Source organism: Hyperoodon ampullatus (genome assembly GCF_949752795.1).
Source record: "Hyperoodon ampullatus genome assembly, chromosome: 7".
In the NCBI taxonomy this organism is placed as follows: domain Eukaryota; kingdom Metazoa; phylum Chordata; class Mammalia; order Artiodactyla; family Ziphiidae; genus Hyperoodon; species Hyperoodon ampullatus.
In genome coordinates this window covers 93,562,403-93,589,258 of record NC_136920.1, presented here as the reverse complement: position 1 = coordinate 93,589,258, position 26,856 = coordinate 93,562,403, and the positions used below count along the sequence as shown (strand labels likewise).

The following is a 26,856-nucleotide window of genomic DNA, read 5'->3' as shown; positions in this document are numbered from 1 at the left end:
CAAGAGATAAAGGCTGAGGAGTCCTCAGGAAGGTGGGGAGTAGGGAGTGAGATAGATTTCCCTCAGTCCCCTTGCCAGGGACGGGTCGGAACCTGCGGTAGCTGGTTCCTACCTGGACGGGCCCCCGGTGGAAGTCTTTTAGGCTCAGCCCTTGCCCAGGAATATTCCATCGCTCCCAGCATATGCAGTTGCCTCCCCCCTCTCTTTAATATGTGTATTTCATTGTTGAAATTTAGGAAAGTACAGAAAAGCACACAGAAAAAAATAAGCATCATTCACAATTCCATCCCCAGAGAGAGCCACTATTAAATTTTGATGTCTAGCCTTTCTGCCTTTACAGACACATTTTTGTCCTTTTCCAAAATTATTATCACACGGCACACACTTTTTGGAAAACTGTTTTTTTTTTTTTTACTTAATAATATGCCAAGTATTTTTCTCATGTCATTGCATATTTTTCTACAAATATTTTAATGGCTGCATCATTTCCTATCACATGGATGTACCATAATTTATTTAACCATCCTTTATTGTTGGAGATACAGGTTGTTTTCAATCTTTGCTATAATAAATAATGCTGGGATGCACATCTTTGTACATAAGTCTTTATGCAAATTCATGAATATTTTCTGAGCATAAATTTCTAGGAGTGGAATTACTGAGTTAAAGGTATGCATGCTTTTCAGGATTTTGATATGATTTGCCAGATTGCCTTTTAGAAAGGCTGTAAGGATTTACATTCCCACCAGCAGCATATAGGTGTCTTATAGCACCCTTGCCAATACTGGGTATTTTCATTAAAAACGCCTTTAATTTTTTTTATGGCTGTGCATTTGAAGGAAATTCCCTTGTAATGATCATTATTAGCAAATGGTTCTGCTGGGTGCATGCTTTCCTGAGGCCACCTGTCAGACTCAGCCCTTGTGACCTTGGAACCAAATCCATCAGTGACCAGCGAGGTTTCGGGAAACCTTGTTCCCATTTGAATTCCTAGCAGCCCCAGCAGGCCGGCCCTGCATCCGTCCTGGACTCAGTCCGCCTGTTTCCCTGGAGCTCCAGACTCCTCTTTCACGGGGCTACCGCCCGGCCTTGAGGGGCCTCTGGGAGGATGAACTCGGTGTGGGAAGCAGCGTGATCAGAGAACGTACAGAGCTTCTGGGAGTCTCGGTGTGCGCTCCTGAGCCTGGCCCCAGAGCTAGGCAGCACTGCGCTGCCTCTTAATTTCAGGAAGATTTCCAGAGTAATCCCCTACTTTATTGAGCGGCTGTTCTGGCAACGAACTCCATGTTTACCCAGAATTCAGGTCTTAAAAACCAAGGATCTCTTGTCTCTTATTTTTAGGACAGCAGATTTCACAAAGTGGGTTTTAACCATCTGACGGTACCCTCTCCCAGCCCCCTGCCCCCAGCCCATCCCTGTAACCCCGAGGGCTCTCGCTGGCCTAGGCAGTGGTGAGAGGCAAGGGCATTATTATACGGACAGCGGTGGGGGAGGGAAGGGATGGAGGTGAGCATCGTGCCCCACCATTTTCTTGGAAGTGGAGGAGGCAATGTAGCTTTGCTAGAAGAAGGAAGAGCCTCCCGTCAGGGTCCTTGGGCTCTATCATGACCCCCCCCCATGTAATCTCACCCCAGGCATTTGTTTCCCATTGGAATGGCACGGATATAATTACCCTGGCCTCTCCTTCAAGGAGCCTGTGAAGGTTCCTGTGAGAATGCTCACAAAGTTATTGGAGTTCCTTGGGGGATCGACACAATGTAAGGGGAAAATTTAATCATCCCTGGCCTTGTTTTTTTCCCCCATGCACCTCAGTAGTCATGACAAAAACAGTTTCCCAGGGGCCCAGGGCTGTGGGCTACATGATGCAGATCTAACCGACGGTCAGGAGGGATGAGGGCCCTGGGGACAGCTGGTCTCATTATTTCCATGATCTCCTTGTCAGCGTCTATAGCACCTGTCACACTCCAAGCCAGGCACGCCGACAGGGAAGGTTGCTTAGGGGTATTTATGATGGCTACAAAGATCAGACAAAAAGAGGCCCTTCTGAAGTCACAGCTCTCAACCGTGGGCTGAGACTTGCTGTTGCGCTGTGACCAAGGGCATGTCCCAGGCAACTTGTTCCTCACTGCAAATAAAGGACCAAAGTTTGCAGATGATTCACCTGTTTCCAACATTACTGCAGATTCAATACACTTATGAGTCTCACTCACTCTCATCCCGCTAGGGGTGGAGTTAATTCCGGAACTGCCTACAACCCATAGACTCTCTCCTATCTATGCCTCGGCCCCTAAGAGAAGTGTGTCAGTAGTTCCATCAATATCATAGCCCTTCAAGGGGAGTATTAGGCTGCCTGGCTTTAATTTCACCTTTTCCATTTATGAGACGTGTGATCTTCTGGACAAGTTGCACAGCCTTTAGTGCTTCAGTTTCCTCAGCTGTCAGTGGGGGTGGTGAAGGAGTAACAGTGCCTACCTCATCAACTTAACCCAAGTAAAATGCTTTCTAGTGCTTGGTGCAGACTGAGCAGTGAGTGAGTGTTAGCCATTGGTATTGTTAATGGTTGTGGGGATAATTATGATAGTCTGTTTTATTATTTGTTTCATTTCCTGTAAAGTCACTTTGGTTTCCAGAATACCCAGTTATATCCATGGGAATGTGTTTTACCTGAGAAGATCAGCTACTAGGAGTGTCATTGCAGGGGTGGGGTGTGGGGTGGAGGAGGAGGGACCCTACTCTAGAGGCCAGGGTTTCTGTGCTCCATCCTCCAAGGTCGAGGGCAATGTGAGAAACAATCAAGATGTTCTACACTGCTGGTGCTGAAGGGTAGTGGGCCAGACCAAGGGCGGACACTTGGAGCCCTCCCAGCTCATGCACTTCCAGCGGGTTTTTATTTTCCTCTCTAATCTCCTTCTCTTCCCTTTGCAGGCAGCGGAACTAGGGATGGTGTCAGCCTATTACACATACATCTTCACTAATCTGGTAAGACGTTTTCACAGCTCACCTCCTTGGCATAGAGAGTATCATTAATTAGGGTCAGTGGGGTGTGACGGAATGAAGCCCGGGAGATGGGAAGTAGGGAAAATGGAACAGGAGCAGAAGCCAGCCAGAGAGGCAGGGCATCTGAGAGACATGGAAACCCAGGAGCCACTGGGATTCTCATCCCAACAATTCTTAGCCTGGAGAGAATGGAAATTTGGGGAATCTAATGCCTCCATTCAGATGCCACCAGCAACATAGCACTGAGCCCTCTGATGGATGCTCTCCTCTATAGGTCCAGTTACTGGCCTGCAGTCCAGTCTCTACAGTGCCAGACCCTTATGCTGGCTGCCTCAGAAGTAGGAAAGCTAGAGCACAAAAAGTATGCATGTCCTATGTACAAAGGTGTTATAACTGGATACACCTCCAGAGGCCATTTTTGCCAAATCCCCTTGTTTTGCAGCTGAGAAGACAGTTCTGTAGAAATTTTATTGAGTCAGGTTGGAGCACTATTTTTGTCATGTACCAACTGTGTACCCTTCAACAAGCACTGAGCCTTGGTTTCCTTATCTATAAAATGGGCATAAGGACAGCTATGTTATGGAGTTGCCATCATTTTGAAATGATGTAATTTAATCTGCGTGTAAGTATTTTGAAATTGTAAAACATTAAGAGATGTGAAAGGTTGTTGTGAAGTATAGACACACTCAGAGAGTAGAAAGAACCTCAGAGAACAGGTTTAAAAAAATTATAACTTCTTGTTTTGAGATTATTATAGATTCACAGGAAGCTGCAAAGATAATACAGAGAGGTACCATGTACCTTTAACCCATTTTTCTCTCATGGTTAAATCTTACGTTATTACAGTAAATATCAAAACCAGGATATCAAACTATCAAAGCTATTAAGACGTGTGTAGATGTGTGTAACTCCTACTGCAATCAGGATACAAAACTATTTCATTACCACAAAGATCTCCCTCAAGCTCCCATTTTATAGTCACACCCACTTCCCTTCTTCCCACCATCTCTAACCTCTAGCAACTGCTAACCTATTCTCTATTTCTAAATTTTCTAATTTTATATAAATGGAATCATGAGTAAATGACCTTGGAGGTTAACTTTTTTCACTCAGAGTACTGCCCTCAAGATCCATCAAAGGTGTTGCATAAATCAATAGTTTGCCCTTTATTATTGCCAAGTTATATTTCTTGGTGTGGATGTACCAGTTTCCTTAACTATCCACCTATGGAGAGACACAGTTTCCAGTTTTTGGCTATTACAGATAAAGCTGTTATAAACAGTCATTCAGAGAAGAGGTTTAATTATTTTATGCCCTTATCTATTGTATAAATGCACGAGATATCCAGATCATTTCAGTAGCTCCTTCATCCAGACGTGCTTTGATGAAACAGGAGCCAGGCCAGGCATTCGGGATTAAAATGGGAATAAGAAACCAAGCCGGCCCAGGAAAAACCTATTGCAAGGTACCTGTCCTATTGCATAGTGGCAAATTCTATGAGACGTGTACACAAAATGCTTTAGACCCTAGAGCAGGGGTCACTTGCTCTACCTGGAGCAGGCAGGAAGTGCTTCACAGAAGACGGGGCCTTTAAGCTACACCCTGAAAGACAGGTAGACTTTTTCCTAGACAAAGAAGGGAAGAACATTCGGGCATGAGGAACAGCATATTCACATACCTGGAGATTTGAGGGACTTCAAACGTATGGACTGCTCCAGGAATGGGCGTGCCAGTTAATTATTATTCATTTGTCTATTTGTAGCCATTCATGAAAGTAACCTACTTAAAAGATGTAAGGCAGGTATCAATGCAAGATCCTTGCTGTGCTTAGGGGGCAGAATTCAACCTCACCGTTATGACTCTTGAATCTTACAGTGAAAAAGGTTACCTAGGGGCTTCCCTGGTGGCGCAGTGGTTGGGAGTCCGCCTGCTGATGCAGGAGACGTGGGTTCGTGCCCTGGTCCGGGAAGATCCCACATGCCGCGGAGCGGCTGGGCCCGTGAGCCATGGCCGCTGATCCTGCGCGTCCGGAGCCTGTGCTCCGCAGCGGGAGAGGCCACAACAGTGAGAGGCCCGCGTACCACAAAAAAAAAAAAAAAGGTTACCTAGAAGTTAAGCCTTTCTTTGTGGTAGGATAACCTAGGTGATTGTGCAGTGTCCCTTCTGGGATTTAAGGGCCAGGTCTCCTGAAATGTCCTGCGAGGTTGAGGAGATGCCCTGCCCAAAGAGACGAGCTGGGATTCTGTGGTCCCTGTCCTTTTCCAGCTGTAGTATCGTGAACAGCCCTTTCTTTGGGCTGCTGTGGAATTGTTCCCCCTGCAGCATCCTACAGGCCTTTGCTTTCAGGGTTGAAAGGCCCCTCGAAGAATCCAGTGTAGCTGCTTTTCTGGTGTAGGGACTCCCTCCATGGCCGGCTTGCCCCACCACAAACCTGCCTGTTCCGTTGTTAGAATTTTTCCACTGAGGTCTAGCATACATATAGAAGGCCACACAAATCCTATGTGCACAGCTGAATGAACATTCTCCAGGTGAGCACACCTGTGTCAGCAGCACCCTGATCCAGAAATAGCCCATTGCTAGAGTCCCAGAAGTCCCCCTCACGCCCCCTCCCAGTCACTACCCCTCAAAATGTAAAGCACGAGGAACTTCTTTGTTTGCTTATTTATTTATTTTTTCCTCTCTAACACTGCTGCTGTAAATCACAGCATTAACATGGAAAAGGGTAGAAAAGGATTAGACTATTCCCAGAGCAATGCAAAAGCATTTGCCTAAGTAAGGAGGCATCTGGGGGAGCCCAGCAAGTTAGCAGAAGAATAGAGAGAGATGAAACTCCAATTGTGTTCCATCTGGGGAGCCTGGGAAGTAGAGGGGAGGAGGGGGAAAAGGCAAGCCAGGGGCCACCTGCCTTGTGCCCACCTGCCAGGGACACCCCCCATGTCAGTGAGCCAGGGCAGCAGAGGAGGAAGGAGCGGGACATCAAGGAGTCACGGGGGTGTCTTTGCAGAGTGAAGGAGGCTAGTCTTTTGGAAGATAAGTTCCCAGGACGGTAATGAGATTGATACGCGGTTGCTTGGCCTGGAGATGTTTAAGAAAGTGTCACCCGCGCTGCAACCCACCACTCCCTCCTCTCAAACACGGTAATAATGATTGTGGTGATGAATCTTGTGGAGAAAGCACTGGCCTGTGAAGTCGGGAGACCTGGGTCACTCTGCCTTATACTCACTGTGTGACTTTGGGGGAGTCACGCTGACTCTCTGAGCCCCAGCTTTCTCCTTTGTAAAGTGGGGATAATAAAATCTCACGGGGTTGTTGTGAGGATAAAGAAAACTGCATTATAAATTGCCAAGTACTATATGTTTTGAAGGCACTGTATTTTTTTTAATAGATCTTTATTGGAGTATAATTGCTTCACAATACTGTGTTAGTTTTGGTTGTACAACAAAGTGAATCAGCCATATGCATACATATATCCCCATATCCCCTCCATCTTGTGTCTCCCTCCCACCCTCCCTATCCCACCCCTCTAGGTCATCACAAAGCACCGAGCTGATCTCCCTGTGCTATGAGGCTGCTTCCCACCAGCTATCTATTTTACAGTTGGTAGCGTATATATGTCGATGATACTCTCACTTTGCCCCAGCTTCCCCCTCCCACCCCGTGTCCTCAAGTCCATTCTCTATGTCTATGTCCTGCCCTGCCACTAGGTTCATCAGTACCATTTTTTTTTTAGATCCCATTACAGATGGCCAAGAGGCACATGAAAAGATGCTCAACATCACTAATTATTAGAGATATGCAAATCAACACTACAATGAGGTATCACCTCACACTGGTCAGAATGGCCATTATCAAAAAATCTAGAAACAATAAATGCTGGAAAGAGTGTGGTGAAAAGGGAACCCTCCTGCACTGTTGGTGGGAATGTAAATTGATACAACCACTGTGGAGAACAGTATGGAGGTTCCTTATAAAACTAAAAATAGAACTACCATATGACCCAGCAATCCCACTACGAGACATATACCCTGAGAAAACCATAATTCAAAAAGATACGTGTATCACAATGTTCATTGCAGCACTATTTACAATAGCCAGGACATGGAAGCAACCTAAATGTCCATCAACAGATGAATGGATAAAGGTGTGGCACATACATACAATGGAACATTACTCAGCCATAAAAAGGAACGAAATTGAGTTATTTGTAGTGAGGTGGATGGACCTAGAGCCTGTCATACAGAGTGAAGTAAGCCAGAAAGAGAAGACCAAATACCGTATGCTAAGGCACTGTATTTTTTTGGTAACACTCCGATACTTTCAGCTTTCAAAGAGCTTTTGTCCTTCTTGGGTGGGCACAGAATGAGATGAGCTTTGGGAGCGTGCCTCAGTCAGAGAGTTCTTTCAACTTGGAATTAACAGGATTCACACGGTTTGTAAGTTTGCAAGAGGAAATCAGAAAAGTAACTGCATGAATGATGATGGCTGAGTAATAGCCAAGAAAATAGAAGCAAAGCTGTTGCAAAAATCAGTCAGTGAGAGAATATGCTGGATGCTTCTCATTAGTGCCTTGGCTCTCTGAAAGGGACAGACCTCTATGAGGAGTAAAAAAACTATTTTTAAGTCCATTCTTTCTGCCCAGTTGCTGTTGGAGTCTTGGGCCAGAGCATTAGGGGCTTTATGTAGAGGTTCATAAGTGAGCCTCTGTGCTTCTCCAGTCCCTTTCCCCAAATACAGGTGCCACCTAGACTTTAATTTTTATTTATTTCTTCTCTGAATTCCTCAAGGATCCCCATCATGTCCCATCTCTCTGAATTCTGCCACAGTGATGCAGCGGGCACTCAGATTAGCTTTTTGAGAGTTAGCACAAAGGTGTGGGCTTTGGCATTCGTAGACATGACTAAGAATTCCAGTTTGACTAGCGATCAGCTGTGTGATCCTGTGCAAGTTACTCAATCTCTCTGAGCCTCAGTGACCTCATCAGCTGTTGGACACTAATAACACCTGCCTCAGTAGATAGTACCCACACAGAAACTGACTCACAGTACAAGTTTAGTAAAGGGAAGGTATTATTTTAAAAAGTCCTATTTGTGCTTCCCATGTACTGAAGAGCCGGAGATATTTACTTTGCTGCCCAGCCTCTAATGGCCTATAAAAGTGACTCCTAAAATGCCATTTTATTGATTTCCAGAGAATGACTAGAACTAGGTAGTTCAGTTACTGTGCATCACCACTGTAGGGTTTGCTGGTATCAGTAATTACTGAGTAATTGGTCAGGTCTTCATACCTCTGTCCCACCAGGTGTTAAGATGGATTTAGGGCATCTGTAATCAATGGGTTTGTTTGACTGCTCTGGGCTCCATCAGTTGATTATCCATCACAAGAGTTGGGACAGAAATAGCCATCATGAATCAGACTTCTAAACCATCAATTCATTTTGACCTTCTAGAAAGCACAGTTTCTTTCTATCGGGGTCTGGCCAGCAGGGAGAGTGAGTGTGCCAGCCTTGAGCTTTGAGTGACAGAGGTGACTGATGCAAGGAGACGTTGGGCCAGGAGAGCTGAGGCTGGCTGGGAGGATCCTGCAGCTATGATGGGAAGAGCCGGGGAGGAACTCCACAGGTCCAGGGAAGAGCCAGGTCTGGGGGTCCAGTGGGAGCCCAGGCTCAGTGAGGTGTGTGACCAATGTGCGAGACACTTCAGCAAGAGGGCAGAGACCCAGGAACAGGGACAGACTCGCTGCAGAACAAAGGAAGAAGTCACAGACAGGAAGTTGGTAGCTGTTGAGAGCAGACAGTCATAGCAAACAGCAAACAAATATCCAGGTCTTTTATTTATATATCTATTTCGAAATAGAATCTGGGGTAGTTTGTGCTAATGTCAGAGGTTTGATCCGTGAAACAACTTCTTGCCCCTGCTTCTGGTTCTGATAGGTCAGGGGTCAGTCCCATCAGGGGAACAAACCTCTGATCAACAGGTAGGAATGGGTCACCTGAAGGCACCTGGCTAAGGTGGGAACCCAGCCAGAGGGTCAGCTCCTGGGGTCCAAATCATGAGAACTTTTATGGTAAATTGAGAACCAGGATATGCACCTGGGCAGGGATCTGGAGAGGAACGAGAAGGAGGTGGTTGGCCAAGGTAAGGGGTCCAGAGTCCAGGCCAAAGTAGGGTGGACCAAAGTAGGGTGGACAAAGCAAGGTGAACAAGAAAATTATTCTGCAAAGACACAAAGGACACAGATGCATGAGTGACCTCGAAAATTGGCTCCTGCCTTTATCCGGATTTGTTGCTTTCTTTGTTTTTTGAACGTTTTTATTGTGGTAAAATATATGTAACATAAGATTTGCCATTTTAACCATTTTTAAGTTTACAATTAAGTGGCATTAATTACATTTACAATGTTGTGCAACCATCATCACTACCTATTTCTAAAACTTTTTCATTACCCCAAACAGAAGCTCTTTAACTTTTTTTTTTTTAATAAGGAAGGGTATTTTTTTGTTTGTTTGTTTGTTTGTTTTGTGGTACGCGGGCCTCTCACTGTTGTGGCCTCTCCCGTTGCGGAGCACAGGCTCCGGACGCGCAGGCTCAGCAGCCATGGCTCACGGGCCCAGCCGCTCTGCGGCATGTGGGATCTTCCCGGACCGGGGCATGAACCCGTGTCCCCTGCACTGGCAGGCGGATTCCCAACGACTGCGCCACCAGGGAAGCCCAAGAAGGGTATTTTTTTAAAATTAATTAATTTATTTATTTGTTTTTGGCTGTGTTGGGTCTTCGTTTCTGTGCGAGGGCTTTCTCCAGTTGCGGCGAGCGGGGGCCACTCATCATTGCGGTGCGTGGGCCTCTCACTGTCGCGGCCTCTCCCATTGCGGAGCACAGGCTCCAGATGCGCAGGCTCAGTAGTTGTGGCTCACGGGCCTAGCCGCTCCGCGGCTTGTGGGATCTTTCCGGACCGGGGCTCAAACCCGTGTCCCCTGCACTGGCAGGCAGATTCCCAACCACTGCGCCACCAGGGAAGCCCCAGCTCTTTAACTATTAAGCACTCATTTCCCATTCCCCCTCCCCGCCAGCCCTGATAACTCCTAATCTGTTTTCTGACTCTATGAATTTGCCTATCCTAGATATTTCATAATAGTGGAATCACGTAATATTTGTCCTTTTGATTCTGGCTTATTTCACTCAGCGTGTTTTCTAGGTTCATCCATGTTATAGCATGTATCAGAACTTCATTCTTTTCTTAACTCTTTTTTTTATAGTTGTAAATATACATAAAATTTACCATTTTAAAAAGTGTACCATTCAGTAGCAATAAGTATACTCACATTGTTGTACAACCGTCACCACCATCCGTCTCTAGAACATTTTTCACCCTCCCAAACTGAAACTTTATACCCGTTAAACACTCACTCCCCATCCCTCCTCCTCCCGGTCCCCGGCAGCCACCATTCTGCTTTCTGTCTCTATGAATTTGCCTCTTCTAAGTGCTTCATATAAGCGAAATTATAATATTCGTCCTCTGGTGCCTGCCTTACTTCACCTAGCATAATGTCTTCAGGGGTCTCTGTGTGTCAGAATTTCCTTCCTATTTAAGGCTGAATAATAATCCATTTTATGTATATACCACACTTTATTTATCTCTTCATCCATCATGTGGACACTTATGTTGCTTCTTCCTTTTTTTTTTTTTTTGCGGTACGCGGGCCTCTCACTGTCGTGGCCTCTCCCGTTGCAGAGCACAGGCTCCGGATGCGCAGGCTCAGCAGCCATGGCTCATGGGCCCAGCCGCTCCACGGCATGTGGGATCTTCCCGGACCGGGGCACGAACCCATGTCCCCTGCATCGGCAGGCAGGGGACTCTCAACCACTGCGCCACCAGGGAAGCCCCCTGCTTCTTCCTTTTGTCTATTATGAATAGTGCTGCAATGAACATAGGTGAACAAATACCTGATTGAGTCCTGCTTTCAATCCTCTTGGGTATATATCTAGTAGTGAAATTCCTGGATCATATGGTAATTCTATGTTTAATTTTTTAGGAACAGCCACACTCCTTTCTAGCCGTACCATTTTTATTCCCACTAGTCAGGTATGAGGGTTTGAGTTCCTTCACATCCTACCAAAACCTGTTATTTTTTGTTTTTATGATAATAGCCATCTTAATGGTGTGAAGTGTTCAGATGTGTTTCTTATTTCTATTTGGAGTTTTCCAACTGTAAGAAGCAAGACCACATGGCTGAAGTTGAGAGTCCTGATTAAGAAGCTTTATAATGGGAGAAAGAAGCTGGTGTGTAAAAACTAGTCCCTGAGTCCATCAGACCTGGTGAAAATCCCCAGTTCGGGAGCTTCCTAGCTGTGCGCCCTGATGCTCTTGGGGGCCTCAGTTTCCTCATATGTAAAATGTGAATAATAATATCCATCTCAAGAAATTTTGGTAAAATTAAAACATAGCAATGGATAACACTTTGTATCCAGTAGGCAATGCCAACTGCTTTAACAGATAAACCCCAATCCCATGGCTTCACACATTAGATGTATATTTCTCACTCAACTGAAGTCCCCCAGGTGTGTTCCTGATCATCAGGCAGCCTTCCAGAAGGTCATCTGGGGGCGCAGGCTTCTTCTAGCTTCTAATGTGTCCTCTGAGAGGCCAGGAATGGGGAAAAACATAAAGGATCAGACACAGGAGGGCTTTTGGGGCCAGGAAGTGGCACATAGTATTTCCCCTCACAATCCCACTGGCGAGAATTTAGTCACATACTCCCACCTACCGAAAGTGAGATGGGGAAACATCATGTAGCATGTGTCCAGGGAGAAGAGGAAATGAGTGTGCTGATCGGCTACCCATATCTGCCACATTATTAAATGATTCATGATCATCATACGTCTCTTTGGCATATGCTGGAAAAGCAATTAGCACCCCAAGCCCTGGCATGTCTGTTTAGAGGCTAACTGACCGTGTCCATGGAGATCCGCACTTCGTTATAAAGGCGTCAGGTCCCTTATAACTAAAAGGGTCTGCACCTCGAATGCTCTTGCCCAGGTGGGCTGCTGGCCTGACGGTCCTGTCTGGCGCTTCCAGGTGGGGACTGCACTGGACAGGTATAGATTCTCTGTGCTCATTCCGCTCTTTAGTCTGGAAGGTGTCTCTGTCCTCCAGTCAGCCTCCGGCTTTGGCTGCAGGAACCGTTGTTCCGCAAGACTGATGGTGGTTTGGATAAAGGACGTGAAGAATTAAGGGCCTTTGGGCAAAGCCCCGTCGGCTGCTGGGACAGCAGAGGTGCCATCTGAAGAGAAGAGGTGAAGGAGGAAGTGCAATTTGAGCTAATAAATCTGGGAGGATTATCCAGCTACTAATGAACCCAGGGAGATCTGTAGTCACTGCCTAATAAAGAAAAGAAAATCACCCTAATGTATTGTCAGCGAGCACAGATGAGCCCTGTGCCAAAGGAGGGAGCTGCTGCCTTGGCAGGGAGAAGTGTGGAGATTCAGGGTCAGGGCCAGAATCATGAAATGTCAAGGAAAGGTAGGAAATGGGCACCGGAAGCAGGGGGCTGTATGGTCGGTGGGCCACCTGGGCTGCCACCGGCATTGCAGGCAGCATGGCTCGCTGGATGTGGTGACCACCGTTTCATTTTCCTGCCACAGGTAAGGCTAGAGCGCCATGCTCTTGATGCCACCACCAGCATGCTGGAGGGTAGTGGGCCATTTGTGCTGTTTGTATAGAGGCACCAGCATCTCAGAGTTTTTCCCTTGGGGAATCTAGAGAGAAGGGGCCAAGTGCTGGCTTGGTGTAAGCTTTCATCGGCAGGCGGACTCTCAACCACTGCGCCACCAGGGAAGCCCAACCCTATTCATCTTTTCGGTCTTCCTTAAATGTCACTTCCTCAACGAACTTTCCCCTGACACCCGCTGTGTTGAGTCTGCTGTTACACACTCTCACAGCACCTTGTCTTCTGTATTTTGTAGCATCCATCTCGTGGGAATTCCTCCTTCTATATCTGACCTCTCCACCAGACTTTGGACTTCATAAAGGCAAGACCATCACTTGTCCATCACTGTACCCCAGGCACCTACTGGCACACAGTAGGCGCTCAATAGATATTTATTGAGTCAATGAATGGAGAAGTTCATGACATGATAGAGTTCTTGGACTAGGAGGGCTGGCCAGGTGAGATGGCTCATCTCCTTCATCCAGTAGGAATTAGCTCATCCCAACTAAGCCCATGAGCGTAAAGTTCCACAGCTTAGCCAGGAGGAGCTGGGCCCAGCCCTCACCCCTTTCCCGAGGATGCCTTGGCATTTTCATAGCCCACATGGTACCTACTCGGTCTGGAATGCCCTTCCTCCATTCTGGGCTGGACAGATTGGAAATTAAGTATGTGCAAGACCGGGAAGGGTGGTTTCATTCAGGATCTAAGATACCCCTGTATCTTTCAGGGGGTTCAGATGGGTGAGGGAGGTGTCGAAACCTGAGGCCCAGGGTTGGCACCAAGACTGACCATAGAGGTAGGAAGAGGTGGAAGAGTACAAGCACGGTCTGGCTGATTGTGCTGAGCGGCCTGTCCCCTGGGGCTGCTTTCTTTACTGGCCACACCAGGCCTGGGTCAGCCTGGGTCAAGTGGCCTCTTCAAGCCAGCACCTGGTACCAGACTTCTGGAGCCAGAACCCAAGGGTCTTTGAAACAAAACCTCTACTTCAGGTTTTCAAGGTCATTATGAAATTATCTAGTCCTCTCCGCTGTCCCCATGACTTGGCCGGTGAGGTTTGGTGAGCCTCATGGCTGTGTTGACACAGAGGATGGAAATATGGCTTAAAGGAGGCGGCCGGGGACTCAGATCAGAGAGGACTTGAGTTTGAATCTGGGCCCTGCCATACATGAGATGCACACATGGCACGTTAACCTACTGGAGTCTCAGTTTTCCCTTTTGTAAAATGGGGATGGCAATTCCTATAACATCATTGTGTGAGGAACGTGGAAGGTTTCTAATCCTCAGGGGGCTGCTAGGAAACAGTACTCCCTTTTCTCCCCTCTTTCTCACTTCCCTGTTGAGTATGTTCATGCTTAGACCTTGGTGTCCTGGTTTACTGCCTCTAGCTTTCCAAAACGCCAAAGTTGTTAGCAGAAACATTTCATAATTGGTCTCTCGCCTAATTGTAGTTAGAACTACGGTTCCCACGGTGCGTGAGCCTCTTTCATATCTTGCGGTCTTTTACTGAAAGCATACCACAAACACACACACACACACACACACACACACACACACAGCTAGCCAACAGCTACAATCCGTCAGTCGGACAACTTTCTAGTGCCAGAGCAATTGGTTCTAAAGTGTAGTTTATTGTAAAATTATTAAGACTATCTACATATTTCACCTTTATTGTGCCTTTTAAGAGAATCACTCTGCATAATACAGTACACTTTGGTGAATGAATGTGTTTTTAGTGCAACTAGGAAAAGAGTAATGGAGTGAAAGCTCCCCATGTGTCTGTCTGAGCTTCCCAGGTACCCCTGCTACCAAATGCAAACCCGGAGAGGTGGCATATCTGGCAGTGACAGATGTCTCCTGGGCGTACATGGGTACAACAGCATCTTAAGGAGAAGTTATTACTCCAGAATTGTGCTCTCTGGCTGCCAACCCTCCTGTGTCTGTTGTCTGAACTAGGCTGTTGGTAGAGGGGGATGTATTCAGGGGAAATGGCAGAGAGAACTGGAAAAAGATTCAGGGAGCATTGACTGAAAATTATTTTCTGAATTTGCATTTGGGGAAACTGGCTGACAGTTGGGAGTCCCTTGGCCCAAGTTATGGGATTAAAAATGATTAGCGGGCTTCCCTGGTGGCGCAGTGGTTGAGAGTCCGCCTGCCGATGCAGGGGACGCGGGTTTGTGCCCCGGTCCGGGAGGATCCCACATGCCGCGGAGCGGCTGGGCCCGTGAGCCATGGCCGCTGAGCCTGCGCGTCCGGAGCCTGTGCTCCGCAACGGGAGAGGCCACAACAGTGAGAGGCCCGCGTACCGCAAAAAAAAAAAAAGATTAGCTAGTCATGATCAAGCGACTTACCTATGGAAAATGCTTAAAGTCAACTCCACTTATTCAGCAAACATTTTATCACACGTCTACTGTGTGCTGGGAATGCAAGCAGCAGTAGGATGTGGCTTGAAGAGCTCTATAAAGGCAAGGTGTAGAAGCCCAGAGGAGGGAGCATTTAGTGCTTTTTTGGGAACTGGGAGAGAGGTTTGCAGATATGGCTTCCTTTGAATGGTTTATTGAGGGAAGGTTAGAAAGGATCGTGGGAGGGTGACGTGTGCACAGAGGTAAGCATTGTAGGCCTGAGAAAGAAAGAGCACAGTGCCTGCCATGGTTGGAGCAGGGGCGTGTAATGGAGAGAGGGAAGCCAGGGCCGGCAGAGGAAGGTTCCCGTCAGATGACGTTCTGTCCGCTCTGCAAAGTTGCTGGACTTTTCAGCATCAGAAGCTGGCATTGGCAGGTCCAAGGGCTCGTCTTGGCTGTCCCACTAACTGACCACGTGTGACCTTGGACAAGACCTTTCTCCCCTGGGGATAAACTAAAGGATCTCCAAAGACCTTTCAACTCTTAAATTCTGTCAACTTTATGGATTGGATGAATCTGTAGTAAATGACTGGATGGATTCTCCTGACACATGAAGCAGATGGTTCTAGTGTCCTTGTCTGGTTGGCTTGTCCCTCCCGTGCCCCCTGCTGTCCTAGTCCTATTCCCCCCCACCCCACCCCCATGGGCAGCACCCCTGGCTCGTGAGTGTCTGGTCCTCTCACACCCTCTTTCCCAGAAGGAGCTGTCCTGTGTCCCACATCCAGGCCACCTCCTCAGAGCCCTGATGGACGACGGGCCTCCTCAAACTGAAAATCCAGTTCGTGCCAATATGTGAATGTCTGATGACAGCATTGAATTTGGAGGGGTCTTTGAGAGCATCTAACTGAATCTCGTCATTTTACAGTTGAGGGAAAATAACTGAAGCGGGAAAGTGACTTGCTCAGCTCTCACAGTGTCAGGAGTGGCGGGGAGAGGTCTCCTCTCCAAATTTCGTGCATTCACTGGTCAACATTAATTGAGCACTTACTGGGCTGCGTGTCAGGGGCAACAATGAAAAAGTCCGTTCTCTGAGGAGGTCAGAGTAGGAGGGCAGACAAACCCAAACAGATGATTGTAAATCAGTGGGTTAAGATGATGAAGATATTCACAGAGTATTATCTGTGAGCCTGGCAAGCTCATATAAAGCTTTTGCTGGACGAGGCCACACCCAGTGGCCTTAAAGAACTAGTAGTTAGCTAGGTTGGGTGGGGGGAAGGGGGATATTCTAAACACACAGCTTAATGCCTTAGACCTTTGCTTTTTTTTTTTTTTTTTTTTGGTGGTACATGGGCCTCTCACTGTTGTGGCCTCTCCCGTGGCGGAGCACAGGCTCCGGACGCACAGGCTCAACGGCCATGGTTCACGGGCCCAGCCGCTCCGCGGCATGTGGGATCTTCCCGGACCGGGGCATGAACCCGTGTCCCCTGCATCAGCAGGCGGACTCTCAACCACTGCACCACCAGGGAAGCCCGACCTTTGCTTTTTAACCAAAGCCTTTACCAAGGAAGTGGATCCTATGGGAGACTGTAGATTTAGTGAAGAAGGTATTTTGAGGCGGGGAGAAACCTTCAGAGCCTTCACATCACTCCACACAGGCAGCCAATTGCCAATTTCCCTGTCCTGCGTAAGGCAGGTGAAGAAAGAAGATGGGAGTCACAAGTGAACCTAAGTTGACACCTTTCTTGTGGTGGTAGCCGGTCATAAATGCCAGAGTCACTCCAGGCTCACTTGAATAGCTTTCAACCATTCTCCCCTTCAAGGTGATGGGCACCACTGGCCTAAAGAGAGAATCCCAGCCAGGGCTTGGATTGGGGACCAGGAGCCCAGCACCTGGGCCTCACAGTGAGACCTGGCTATTAAAGGTGAGGCAGGAGTTTCCAAATACACTTGATTCCTAATGGCCTGTGGCAAGAGGTATGAGAGCAGAATGAATATTGCCAGGAAAATCAGTAGAAACTGAAGGAGTGTTCAATAGGGGGTGTGGAAACCCTGGTGGAGGTGGAGAAACCCTGACGTCGGAGGAACCAATTATCTGTCAGCCCCTTTGCTCAAGTTTGACAAACAGCGTGACAGTGAACATAGGTCCCACGGGACTCCCAGAACCAAGTTTGGAGATATTTGCGTATCATCCATTTAATAGAATTGAAGCTCATTCCTTGCATCTGCCACGACACACACACACACACACACACATACACACACACACACACACTCTCTCTCTCTCCCTTTCTCTCTCTCTCTCTCTCTCTCTCCCACATCCATGCCTGTGTGTGTGTTGCTGACGGGCTGCACCAGACTGCACCTGGGAGATAAATCAAATTGAAATAAGAACTAGACTCTGGGGACTACGCTGACTCAGTATTTCTAGAAACATAATGGACACGTCCCCCTCTGACTGCTCGCGCCTTCGCCTCATAGAGCTTTGGGAGAGGGGAGACCGGCCTTGACCTCCGTCACGGATAGTCCCATTCATTCAGTGAGCGACGCCCCAGCCTCGCCTCTGTCCAGTGATCCAGTAATTCCCAATAATCCACAATCAAGAGTCTGATCATAAAAATCTGCCCATTTCCACAACCTGGTATTGTAATCGTCATTGTCCCCTGAGTTCCAGCGATGTGCCAGACACCATACTAGGAAATTTGTGTTCAAGATATGAAATCCTCAAAATATCACTACAAGGCTCCAGTTCCACCAAACAGGGAAGTAAGGCCCGGAGAAGTCTGAAAGCTTCGTCCGAGGTCATTCAATCAACAGGTGGTCCAGCGGAGAATTTGCCTTTGCCTCCCTACCCACATCTTCTCCTTAGCAAACTGATCTTTGTTGCTTTTCTGTGCTGTTTGAGTTAGCTATTACTGCGAAACTGACTACTACAAAGCTAGCAGCTTAAAGCTCACCAGCGACTGGCTCACAGCTCTGTAGGTCAGATGTCTGCACCACACGGCTGGGCTCTCTGCTCAGGCTGAAATGTAGGTGTCAGCCGGCCACGTTCTCATCAGGAACTCAGGGCCCTCATCCGGGCTCATTCCTGTTGTTGGCAGAATTCATATCCTTGTGGTCGGTTGCAGGACTGGAATCTCTGTTTTCTTCCGAGCTCTTGCCTAGGGACCATTCTCATCATCCAGAGGTCACTCTCCAGTCCTTGCCCATGACCCCTCCATCCCCTCCATCTCATCCCTTTCTTGGCCATGACGCCCTCTGTGATGTCTCCATTTCATCAACAGAGAATCTCCCTCTAGTCCAGGCCTTCTCATACTTTGAATCTCTTTGACTTCCTCTTCCGCAAGCAGCCAGAGAAAACTGTTTTTAAAGGGCTAGTGTGCCTGGATAATCTCCCTCTTTTAAAGGCAACTGTGCCGTACAGCATAACCTAATCACAGCAGTCAAATTCATCACAGTCACATTCCTAGGGACTGTGTGTAGGAGGTAGGAGGGGGCATGGAATCCCGGCAGGAGTCATCTTAGAATCCTGCCTACTCCATGCACTAATCATGTGAATTCGTTTATTGCATTTGCTCCCTCTCCCTCCCCCCAGTCACCTGGTGAACCGAGAGGCAAGGAGAGATGTCGCCAGGGAAGCAGGAGGAAGGCCCTGGAGTCTCTTAGGGCGGGAAATGGTACATCCCCTGACAGTATATAGATGGTAGACCCAGGTTCCCTCTGCTGGCCCACTGCGGGGCTCTGGCGGGGCACGCCCCTCGACGCCTTTGGCGCTCTGCAAAGGGGAAACTGAGCCCCCTTGGGATGCTGCAGCTACCTCAGGGGATCCTGGCACTGAGGAATTTGGGCCCTGCTGAGAAGTGTTTGGGATGTAATGAATGTTTGGAAAGCGTAAAGAAACTGAGCAGAAAAGACATTACGGCAAATCGTATTATTATTATTGTTATTACATTATAAGTGTGATTGTATTACAAGCATCCTTAGGAGTAGCAAGTGCTGTTGTTATTATTAAGCAATCCAGCTCCTCTGTCCCCAGCATCAGGCTTCCCTCAGCGTCAAAGGCACCAACCGCTCAATTAATCACCATCTGAGGCTCCCCCGGCCCTGTGTGTGTGGTGCTGACAGCTCCCGTTCATAGCCCAGTGGTAAGCATGACACCTGCCCATCCAGCTGAAGCCTCCAGCCATCACCCACATGGTGGACGCCTCTCCTGTGAGCTTCAAAGCTGGATTTTTATCTTGGCCCAGAGTTAAGATCTTTCTAAAACCACTTTTTTTTTTTTTTTTTTTTTTTTTTTTTGCAGTACTCGGGCCTCTCACTGATGTGGCCTCTCCCGTTGCGGAGCACAGGCTCCGGACGTGCAGGCTCAGCGGCCATGGCTCACGGGCCCAGCCGCTCCATAGCATGTGGGATCTTCCCGGACTGGGGCACGAACCCGTGTCCCCTGCATAGGCAGGCGGGCTCTCAACCACTGCGCCACCAGGGAAGCCCTAAAACCACTTTTAATGATACCTCTCTTTGCTTAAAACCCTGCAATAGCTCCCCATCACCCCCAGGATAAAGTCCAAAGCAACCTCTTTTGAACGGACCTCTGGGCTCTACCTGCACCCTTCCCTGTAGCCCAGCACCCCAGCCTGACGGGGTGGCTTGCAGGGCCCCGCACGGAGCCACTGCCTCGCTTGCTCCTCGGGGCTCCATGCATGCTGTCCTTTCTCTGTCTTAGAAACTGCTCCACCTCCTCACCTGCTGACTCCTGCCCACCTTTCAGGCCTCAGCTTGCAGGCAGCTCGCAGCTTGGGAAAATAGACAGGCATTCTGAGAGAAGGGCCACCCCTCTCTGTGCCCCTGGCGCTTGTGCTCAACACTGTTTGGGACTTGCCTCCCCTTGCCACTAAGGAGATGTACCTTGACAGGGATAGGGGTTTTTTTGTTTGTTTTGGTTTTGCTTTTTTTGTAGAATGAGGCAAAAATGGCCAAGATCTGAAAAATCTCCTGTTACATACATTTCCCTCCTGCTGTGGGAACCCGTCTGAGTGCCCGGTGGCTCAGGTGCCGGTCCTGCCTTAGTCACATACTTCCTGAGTCATCTCGAGTGTGTCGTAGACAGCGAGATGCCCAGCCCCTGTAGGAGCCCCTCACTGGCCCTGCTGCGAAATGGGGAGAAGGCCGAGGCTGCTGACTGGCAGTGTCACTCATCTTCCTCAACAACTCCTAGCACCCCTGCTGAGATGGGGAGGGGGTGCCTTGGGTCTCTACATGCCTGAGGCTAATGAGTTGGCACCTGGAAAGAGAGAGGTTTAGTACCTGACGTGTAGACAGAAGGCCTGATCAGTGGATCCTGAGTGCAGGGGGCCTCAGAGGTGAGGAATCAAGGCCTGACAGAGGAAGCAGGCCTTCGGAAAAGCAGTGGTGCCCCCAGCCCAAGGGGAGAGCACAAAGCCTCCACCATTGCTCATGTCCGTTTGATCTACTGGGGTTTCGGCTTTATAGTGAGTAACTACTTATTTAGTCCCAGCAGCGCAAGGGTCTTCTAAAGACAAAATGAAGACAGAGCTGCTGGGGTAGAGGTGGGAGGGTTCTGCCCCCTGGCCTCTGTCTTCCTTCTTCCTGGGAGCAAATGACAGAAGGCTTGGTAAATGTGGTCCCACCCTGATGGGCATTTGCTGGTGAACATGAATTCATTTAATGAATGTATGAGCACTTGCTAAGCACAGATGCAGAGTAAGGCACAGGCAACAGAGTGTTGAACAAGAGAATACAGTCTGCTTTTGAAGTCCTGTTTGTGGACTCATGTTGGAAAAGAAAAGCAGAGGCGGGACAGGGTTCCTGGGAGGGAGGGCTGTACATGCTCAGATCATGGAGATAAATGAATAGGAGACACGCAGGGAGAAGAATCCAGGAGAGCTGGGAGCTGGAAGTTTTAGGGCCAGATCTCCCATTAATTGGAATTCACTGACAGGTATGAATTAGCCTCCCAGCTGCTCCTTTCTTCAAAGACCTATTAAACAAAAAGCAATCACCTAGTCTGCTGAGAGCACAGGCTTTGATGCAGATAAATAGGTCCCTGGAGGGAGGGAGAGGATGTGAGCGTACCCAGGAGATTCTGGACTCCTGGTGGGTTTGGGGCTTTCCTGAGAAAGGCTAAGAGGCTACTTATAAGACAAGGGTCTGGGTCCTGGCCTCCACCATACCTTGGGTCCCAAGGGAAAATGAATGGCTCTAGCCATACGAGAGAGCCTTGAAAGTAGAGAGGACCAGGCTGCCCATGCGGTAAGATGAGGAAGAGCCTGACAGGTGTTCCCTTCCTAAATTCATTCAGTCACCAGCCTTGACTTCTTTCCATAAGCTCTGCACCAGGGTAGATGCTGGTAATGTAAGTACAGTTGCCTTCAATAGCACCCAGTCCTTGGGAAGTTGCTTTGAACAAACTCATGTGATAAAAATCTTTAAGTGATGATAGGTATACCTGTGAGGACAGCGGCCAGTTCTTGGATGATGGAGGAGGTCAAGGTGAAGAATGAGCAGAGGGGTAGACAGGAATCATAGCGTGAAAAGACAGATAGGTCCAGGAGTTTGCTTTGGTCCTGTGTGCAGTCAGCAGCATTGGGAGGTGGAGAGGGATTCATGATCAACTGGATCATTGAGAAAGAGCCCTCCAGCAGTAGCATGAAGGAGAAACCTGGAGAAAGGCAAGACTGGAAGAGGGGAACCCAAAATTCGTTTGTAGTCCAAGAATAAGATGGTGAAGCTAGGAATTGAGGTAGAGGCGACAGGGATGGAGAGCAGGGGACAAATTCAAGAGATGTTAAGGAGATAAGATGTTTCCAGGGACAATGCATGCATACATGGATGAGATGGGGAGTGTGAGAATGGGACAAGTGGAGGATGAGGTCCAGATCCTAGCCTGAACGATGGGTGAATAGCGGTCACATTCACAGGTAGGCAACCCAGGGAGGGGATTAGATTGGGGTGGAACAATCAGAAGTTCAAGTGTAGGAGTGATGTCGTCTTGAGGATGTCTTCCATCATTCCAGCTTCTTAAGCATGGCTTAAGAAATTGGAATCTTTTGGTGCTCTCAGTGCTCCCGGGGTGAGAAAGTTCAAAGGTATCATCAATCATTAACAACCTCAGTGAAGGGCTCACGCATTTGAGTTTATGCTGTGTCCTGGTGACCTAGCCTAGTGCTGAGTGAGCCGTAGGGAGGAATGGAATTATAAGTGCAGATCTTGGATGCCAGGTACCCGGATCTTAATCCCGTGTCTGTCTTTCGGGCAACTCCTAGGCACTTCAGTTTCTTCTCCCATCCAATGGGAATATGAATAAAGCCTGTTCTGTCCACACCAAGTGTGCTGGGGAGGACAGGAGGGATACAGGACAGTGCCTTATACGCCTTGTAAAGCCATGCCAATGGAAGAAGTTCATGTTATTACTCTCAATGATAAATGGATGTTTAATAAATAACTTGTGATTCTGGTGAAAGCAGGCTGCTGGTCTCCTCTCCCAAGAAGTTAGGGGCCAGGGCTGAGCATGGAGCAGAGGAGATCAAAGGCTGAGTCTTGGGTGAAAGCAGCTGAGAAGCAGGAGAGACTGCTGGAAACATCACCGTAAGGATACGAACCAGTTCTGGAGCAAAGGACCCCAACTGGGTCCGGGTAGCGGAATCCGAAGAGATTGCACAGGTTGTAGAGTCATCATCGGGATGGCACCTTTTACAGGTTGCCTGTGGCCCTGGCAGGAGGGGAGCTGTTGAGGTTCTCAGGCCAACTGAGGGAGAATTTTATGCAAGAAAGAGCAGAGAGACTTCCCTTCGTGGCACAATCTGTAGGGAAGACAGAGGCTCCCTCCCCACCCCGTCTGCCTCATTGCCTGTTAATGATGCCTGAAAGTGAATGCAAAATGCTTTCCTGGAGCTATTTTATCGTTATACTAATAGTACTAATAATTCAAGGAGTTCATGTCATATTTCCAATCTACATAGCACTTTCCTATGTATTATCTCTTTTAAGTCTCACAGCCAACACTGTGAAGTGTTATTTCCCCCATTTTATAACAAGGAGTCCTGTCTAATGAAAAGAGACTAGAATAAAGAGATTAAAAAATTTAAAAGCAGGGTCTTCCCTGGTGGCGCAGTGGTTGGGAGTCCACCTGCCGGTGCAGGGGACGTGGGTTCTGCCCCGGTCCGGGAGGATCCCACATGCCGCGGAGCGGCTGGGCCCGTGAGCCATGGCCGCTGAGCCTGCGCATCCGGAGCCTGTGCTCCGCAACGAGAGGGGCCGCAACAGTGAGAGGCCCACATACCGCAAAAAAATAAAAAATAAATAAAAAGCAAAGATTGGCTTTTGGGATTTCAGTGAACAAAATCTAGGACAAAATACCAATAGACAGTGTATGGTTTAAAATGTTGTGACTCTAAATTCATACCCACTCTCTCCAACACAATTATTCTCCTAATCATTTAATGAAGCCAAAGAACCAGCTGTTGGTTTCACTAAGTTTCTCTGCACTAGGGATACAGTAATGAGCAAGACAGTAAAGCATTTGTGGCTCAGATGATGGTGACCAGAGGTGACTGAGGCTCCCGAAGCACTCTCAGCCGAAGTCAGCCAAGTTCATGAGGCTGCCTTTACCTGCCTACTTCTCTATGCATCTTAGCCATTCATGTCTTCAATTATGCTACATTTATGTCTAAATACTCCCCCCCCTGCTACCTGCTGTTGGCTTGTATTCCTTCCTGGGGGTCTTCATGCTGAACAGACATGGTGTGGGGTGAACCTCGGCTCTCCCATATTCTCAAGGTCAGTGTTTAGTTGCTCAGTCTGGAGCCCACACCAATCTCCAGGCCCCTTTGTAATTAAAACCCTTCTCAGGCAGAGAGTTAGTTGATGTTGGGTAATCCCTTTACTCTCTTAGACTACCCGTGTTCATTTTGTAGCTGCAAATGTTAGACCAGAAGTCACTGCTCTTAAGGTCGAGTTGTGTATTCTGAAATGAATTTTAACTCTATTTTGCCAGCTCTTCTACAGCACACTCAGCACGAACTCACAGTGTCCTCTGACCCTTGGTGCCCCACTCACGGGGGTGAGTAAGTGATACAAGCACATAGAGCACTGGGTCTGGGTCTGTTTACAGCTGTGTGGCCATGGGAAAGCGACTTCACTCGTCTGGGTCTCTGCTCCTTCCGCTGTAAATTGGCGCTAATAACTCCCGTGCCATAAGGCTGCTGTAAGGATGGATTGAGATCATGCATGTGAAGTGCTTAGTTCTGCCAGGCACACCGTTGGTGGTCAATAAATTGTCTCAGTTATTATTATTATAATGATTGCTTTGTTAGAATTATGTATAGTTGGAAGATCTGGAGCTTCAACTCAAGGCTTCTGTCTCGACACAAATAGCCATACCAAGCAATTTAGCACCTTATGGTGACTTGCTTAGCAAAACTTTTCTCATTTGACAAGTAGCTAAGGATAACTTCTTGCAGAGCGAGGGGGGAGAGAAGAAGGCAAGAGAAGCCCCCAGGTCAGATAGTTCCCTTTGTCAGGACCCACCTAGAGTGTGGAGACCAGGAGAAGGAAGGAGAAGAGACAGCATGGAGGATGGACTGCACTCTGTGTGAATTAGCCCTGCAAGGTGGATGTTCTGATCTGCATTGTACAGGTGAGCAGATCGAAATTCAGAGAGGTTACCGGCCTGCCCAAGATCACCCAACCAATATGTGACGAGACAGGATTTGAACCCAGGACTGTCTTATTTCGAAATCTCTTTCTACCATATCCTGCCGTCTCCTGATGAGACCGCCACATGGCTTAACTCCAGGGGGCGCCATTCACATTACCATCGATGTGAAGGGCAGCTGGGAGTTGTGCCATGTAGTGGCCACGTCTCCCGAGATCAGAGGGGCGGTTCGCTTAATGGGCGACTGCAAAGGAGAAATGATGAAGGCCTGACCTGGTGGGATTGGGAAGGAAGGGACAGATTCAGGAGACATTTAGGAGACAGATTGGAAAGGATTGACTAGATGTACAGTTAAGAGAAGCGGGGGCGGGGGGGCTTCCCTGGTGGCGCAGCAGTTGAGAGTCTGCCTGCCGATGCAGGGGACACGGGTTCGTGCCCCAGTCCGGGAAGATCCCACATGCCGTGGAGTGGCTGGGCCCGTGAGCCATGGCCGCTGAGCCTGCGTGTCCGGAACCTGTGCTCCGCAATTGGAGAGGCCACAGCAGTGAGAGGCCCGCGTACTGCAAAAAAAAAAAAAAAAAAAAGAAGCAGGGGTGGAGGCTGCCACTAAGTGTCTAGCTTAAGTGGCCCAGGCGATAGTCATGCCCTAGGTGGGTTAGAAATAGGGAAAAGAAATAAGGGAGAAGGGGCTTCTGAGAGGAGAGAATACAATGCCTTTCCCCCACTTCCCCATTTCACCTGGACCCAGGCCTAGGCAGCAAAGGGTTAGGAGATGGACTTGACCCCAGGACATGGTCTGGACCTGTGCTTTTGCTTTCCTGCTTTTCTCCTTAAAGGCAAGCACAGGAGCTGAGTCTGGATCATGAACAGCTCTTGCGCTTTTAGCTCTAGTCGGCCGACCTTGCCACCTCCCAATCCCCACCCCCTCACAGCCTGCCCTTGCTCCTGGCCCGGTGCATGAGCAGGCTGTAGGGCCATGGGGTGGTCCCTGCAACGGACCGGTGAGTGGACGCCGGTGGGCAAACCAGGACACTGGAAATGTCACAGCTGCTAGAGAAAGTGCGGGTCACTCAGCTGAGCCGCGGCGCCCACGTGGCTCTCAAGCCTTTATGCGTGCCACATTCCTTGCAGGCCTGTTCTGAACACCCTTCATTCCAGGTAACACTCCCCTGTATTCACTTGTGGCCATGACATGACCTTTAACTGCAGTTACTCAGTCCCTTGAAAATCACTGTATACAGAAGGACACACAGACACACAAACATGCTCACATAGGCTCACACATACACAAATGTGTGCACATTTAAAACTTTTTAAATGAGGAGGCCCAGTGATAAGAAAACAAGCTGTCAGGAACTTGCTTTTCAAAACATAATCATGTAACTTCCAGAGGGCAGTCAAGGGGTGGTACCAGTTCTGCTCATGTTCTTACACCTTCTATAGAGGTAAGACCATGAGCAGAGTCAGGCGTAGTGAGGACCCCAGGGCATTGAAACGTCTTCCATCAACAGCCTTGACCAATATTTACCAAACAACTTCTAGGCATCAGACCCTATGCTGGGTGCAGTGTGGGGTTCGAAAATGGGGCAGACACATCCCTGCTCCCAGGAAAACACAGGCCTTGGGCGCAAGAGAACATAGGCATGAAAATATGTTGGCACCACAAGCACTGTCACAAAGGCAAGCACTCTTGGGGTAATTGAAGACTTGATTTTGGTCTCTGTGCCACCACTCGGCCTTACCAGGCGGCCATTGGCTCTGTTCTTCACCCTGGTCCCCCTGGTCTCTTGATGATGATGGAATCCACTGCCATTGGGAGTGGGGACCTTGAGATTTTCCTTCCCGGGACATTTATAAGAAGAGAATCAAGGTCCCCATGAGAACCTGATCCAACCCAGGGCTCCTAACACTTTGTCATTTCGGTTAAGGTCACAGCCAGCCGGGCAGCGTGGCTGGGGGAGCACAGGGCACCTGAGTGAGGCCAGGGTATATTCGTGGCTAGAGCTCATGGTGGACGACAGGAGCCAGAGGGCCTTTACTCCCCTCCCGTCCTGAAACTGGTTAATTTTATGTACTACCCTCTCAGCTTAATGCCTCCACCACTTGGTTTGGGAGTTATGATACATGTTTCCCTGGATATACTGAGA

General features: G+C 48.4%; 1 protein-coding gene across 1 annotated transcript in view; it reads left to right on the top strand.

The window, feature by feature from the left end:
* The window catches only part of GRIK4 (glutamate ionotropic receptor kainate type subunit 4), a gene marked incomplete at both ends in the record, with an annotated part of 310,907 nt that overhangs the window by 168,576 nt on the left and 115,475 nt on the right, over positions 1-26,856 (top strand). Inside the window, one exon of the mRNA XM_079709251.1 lies at positions 2,926-2,979. Within this exon, the coding sequence (XP_079565377.1) occupies positions 2,926-2,979 (54 nt within the window). The remainder of the gene's footprint in view (positions 1-2,925; positions 2,980-26,856) is intronic.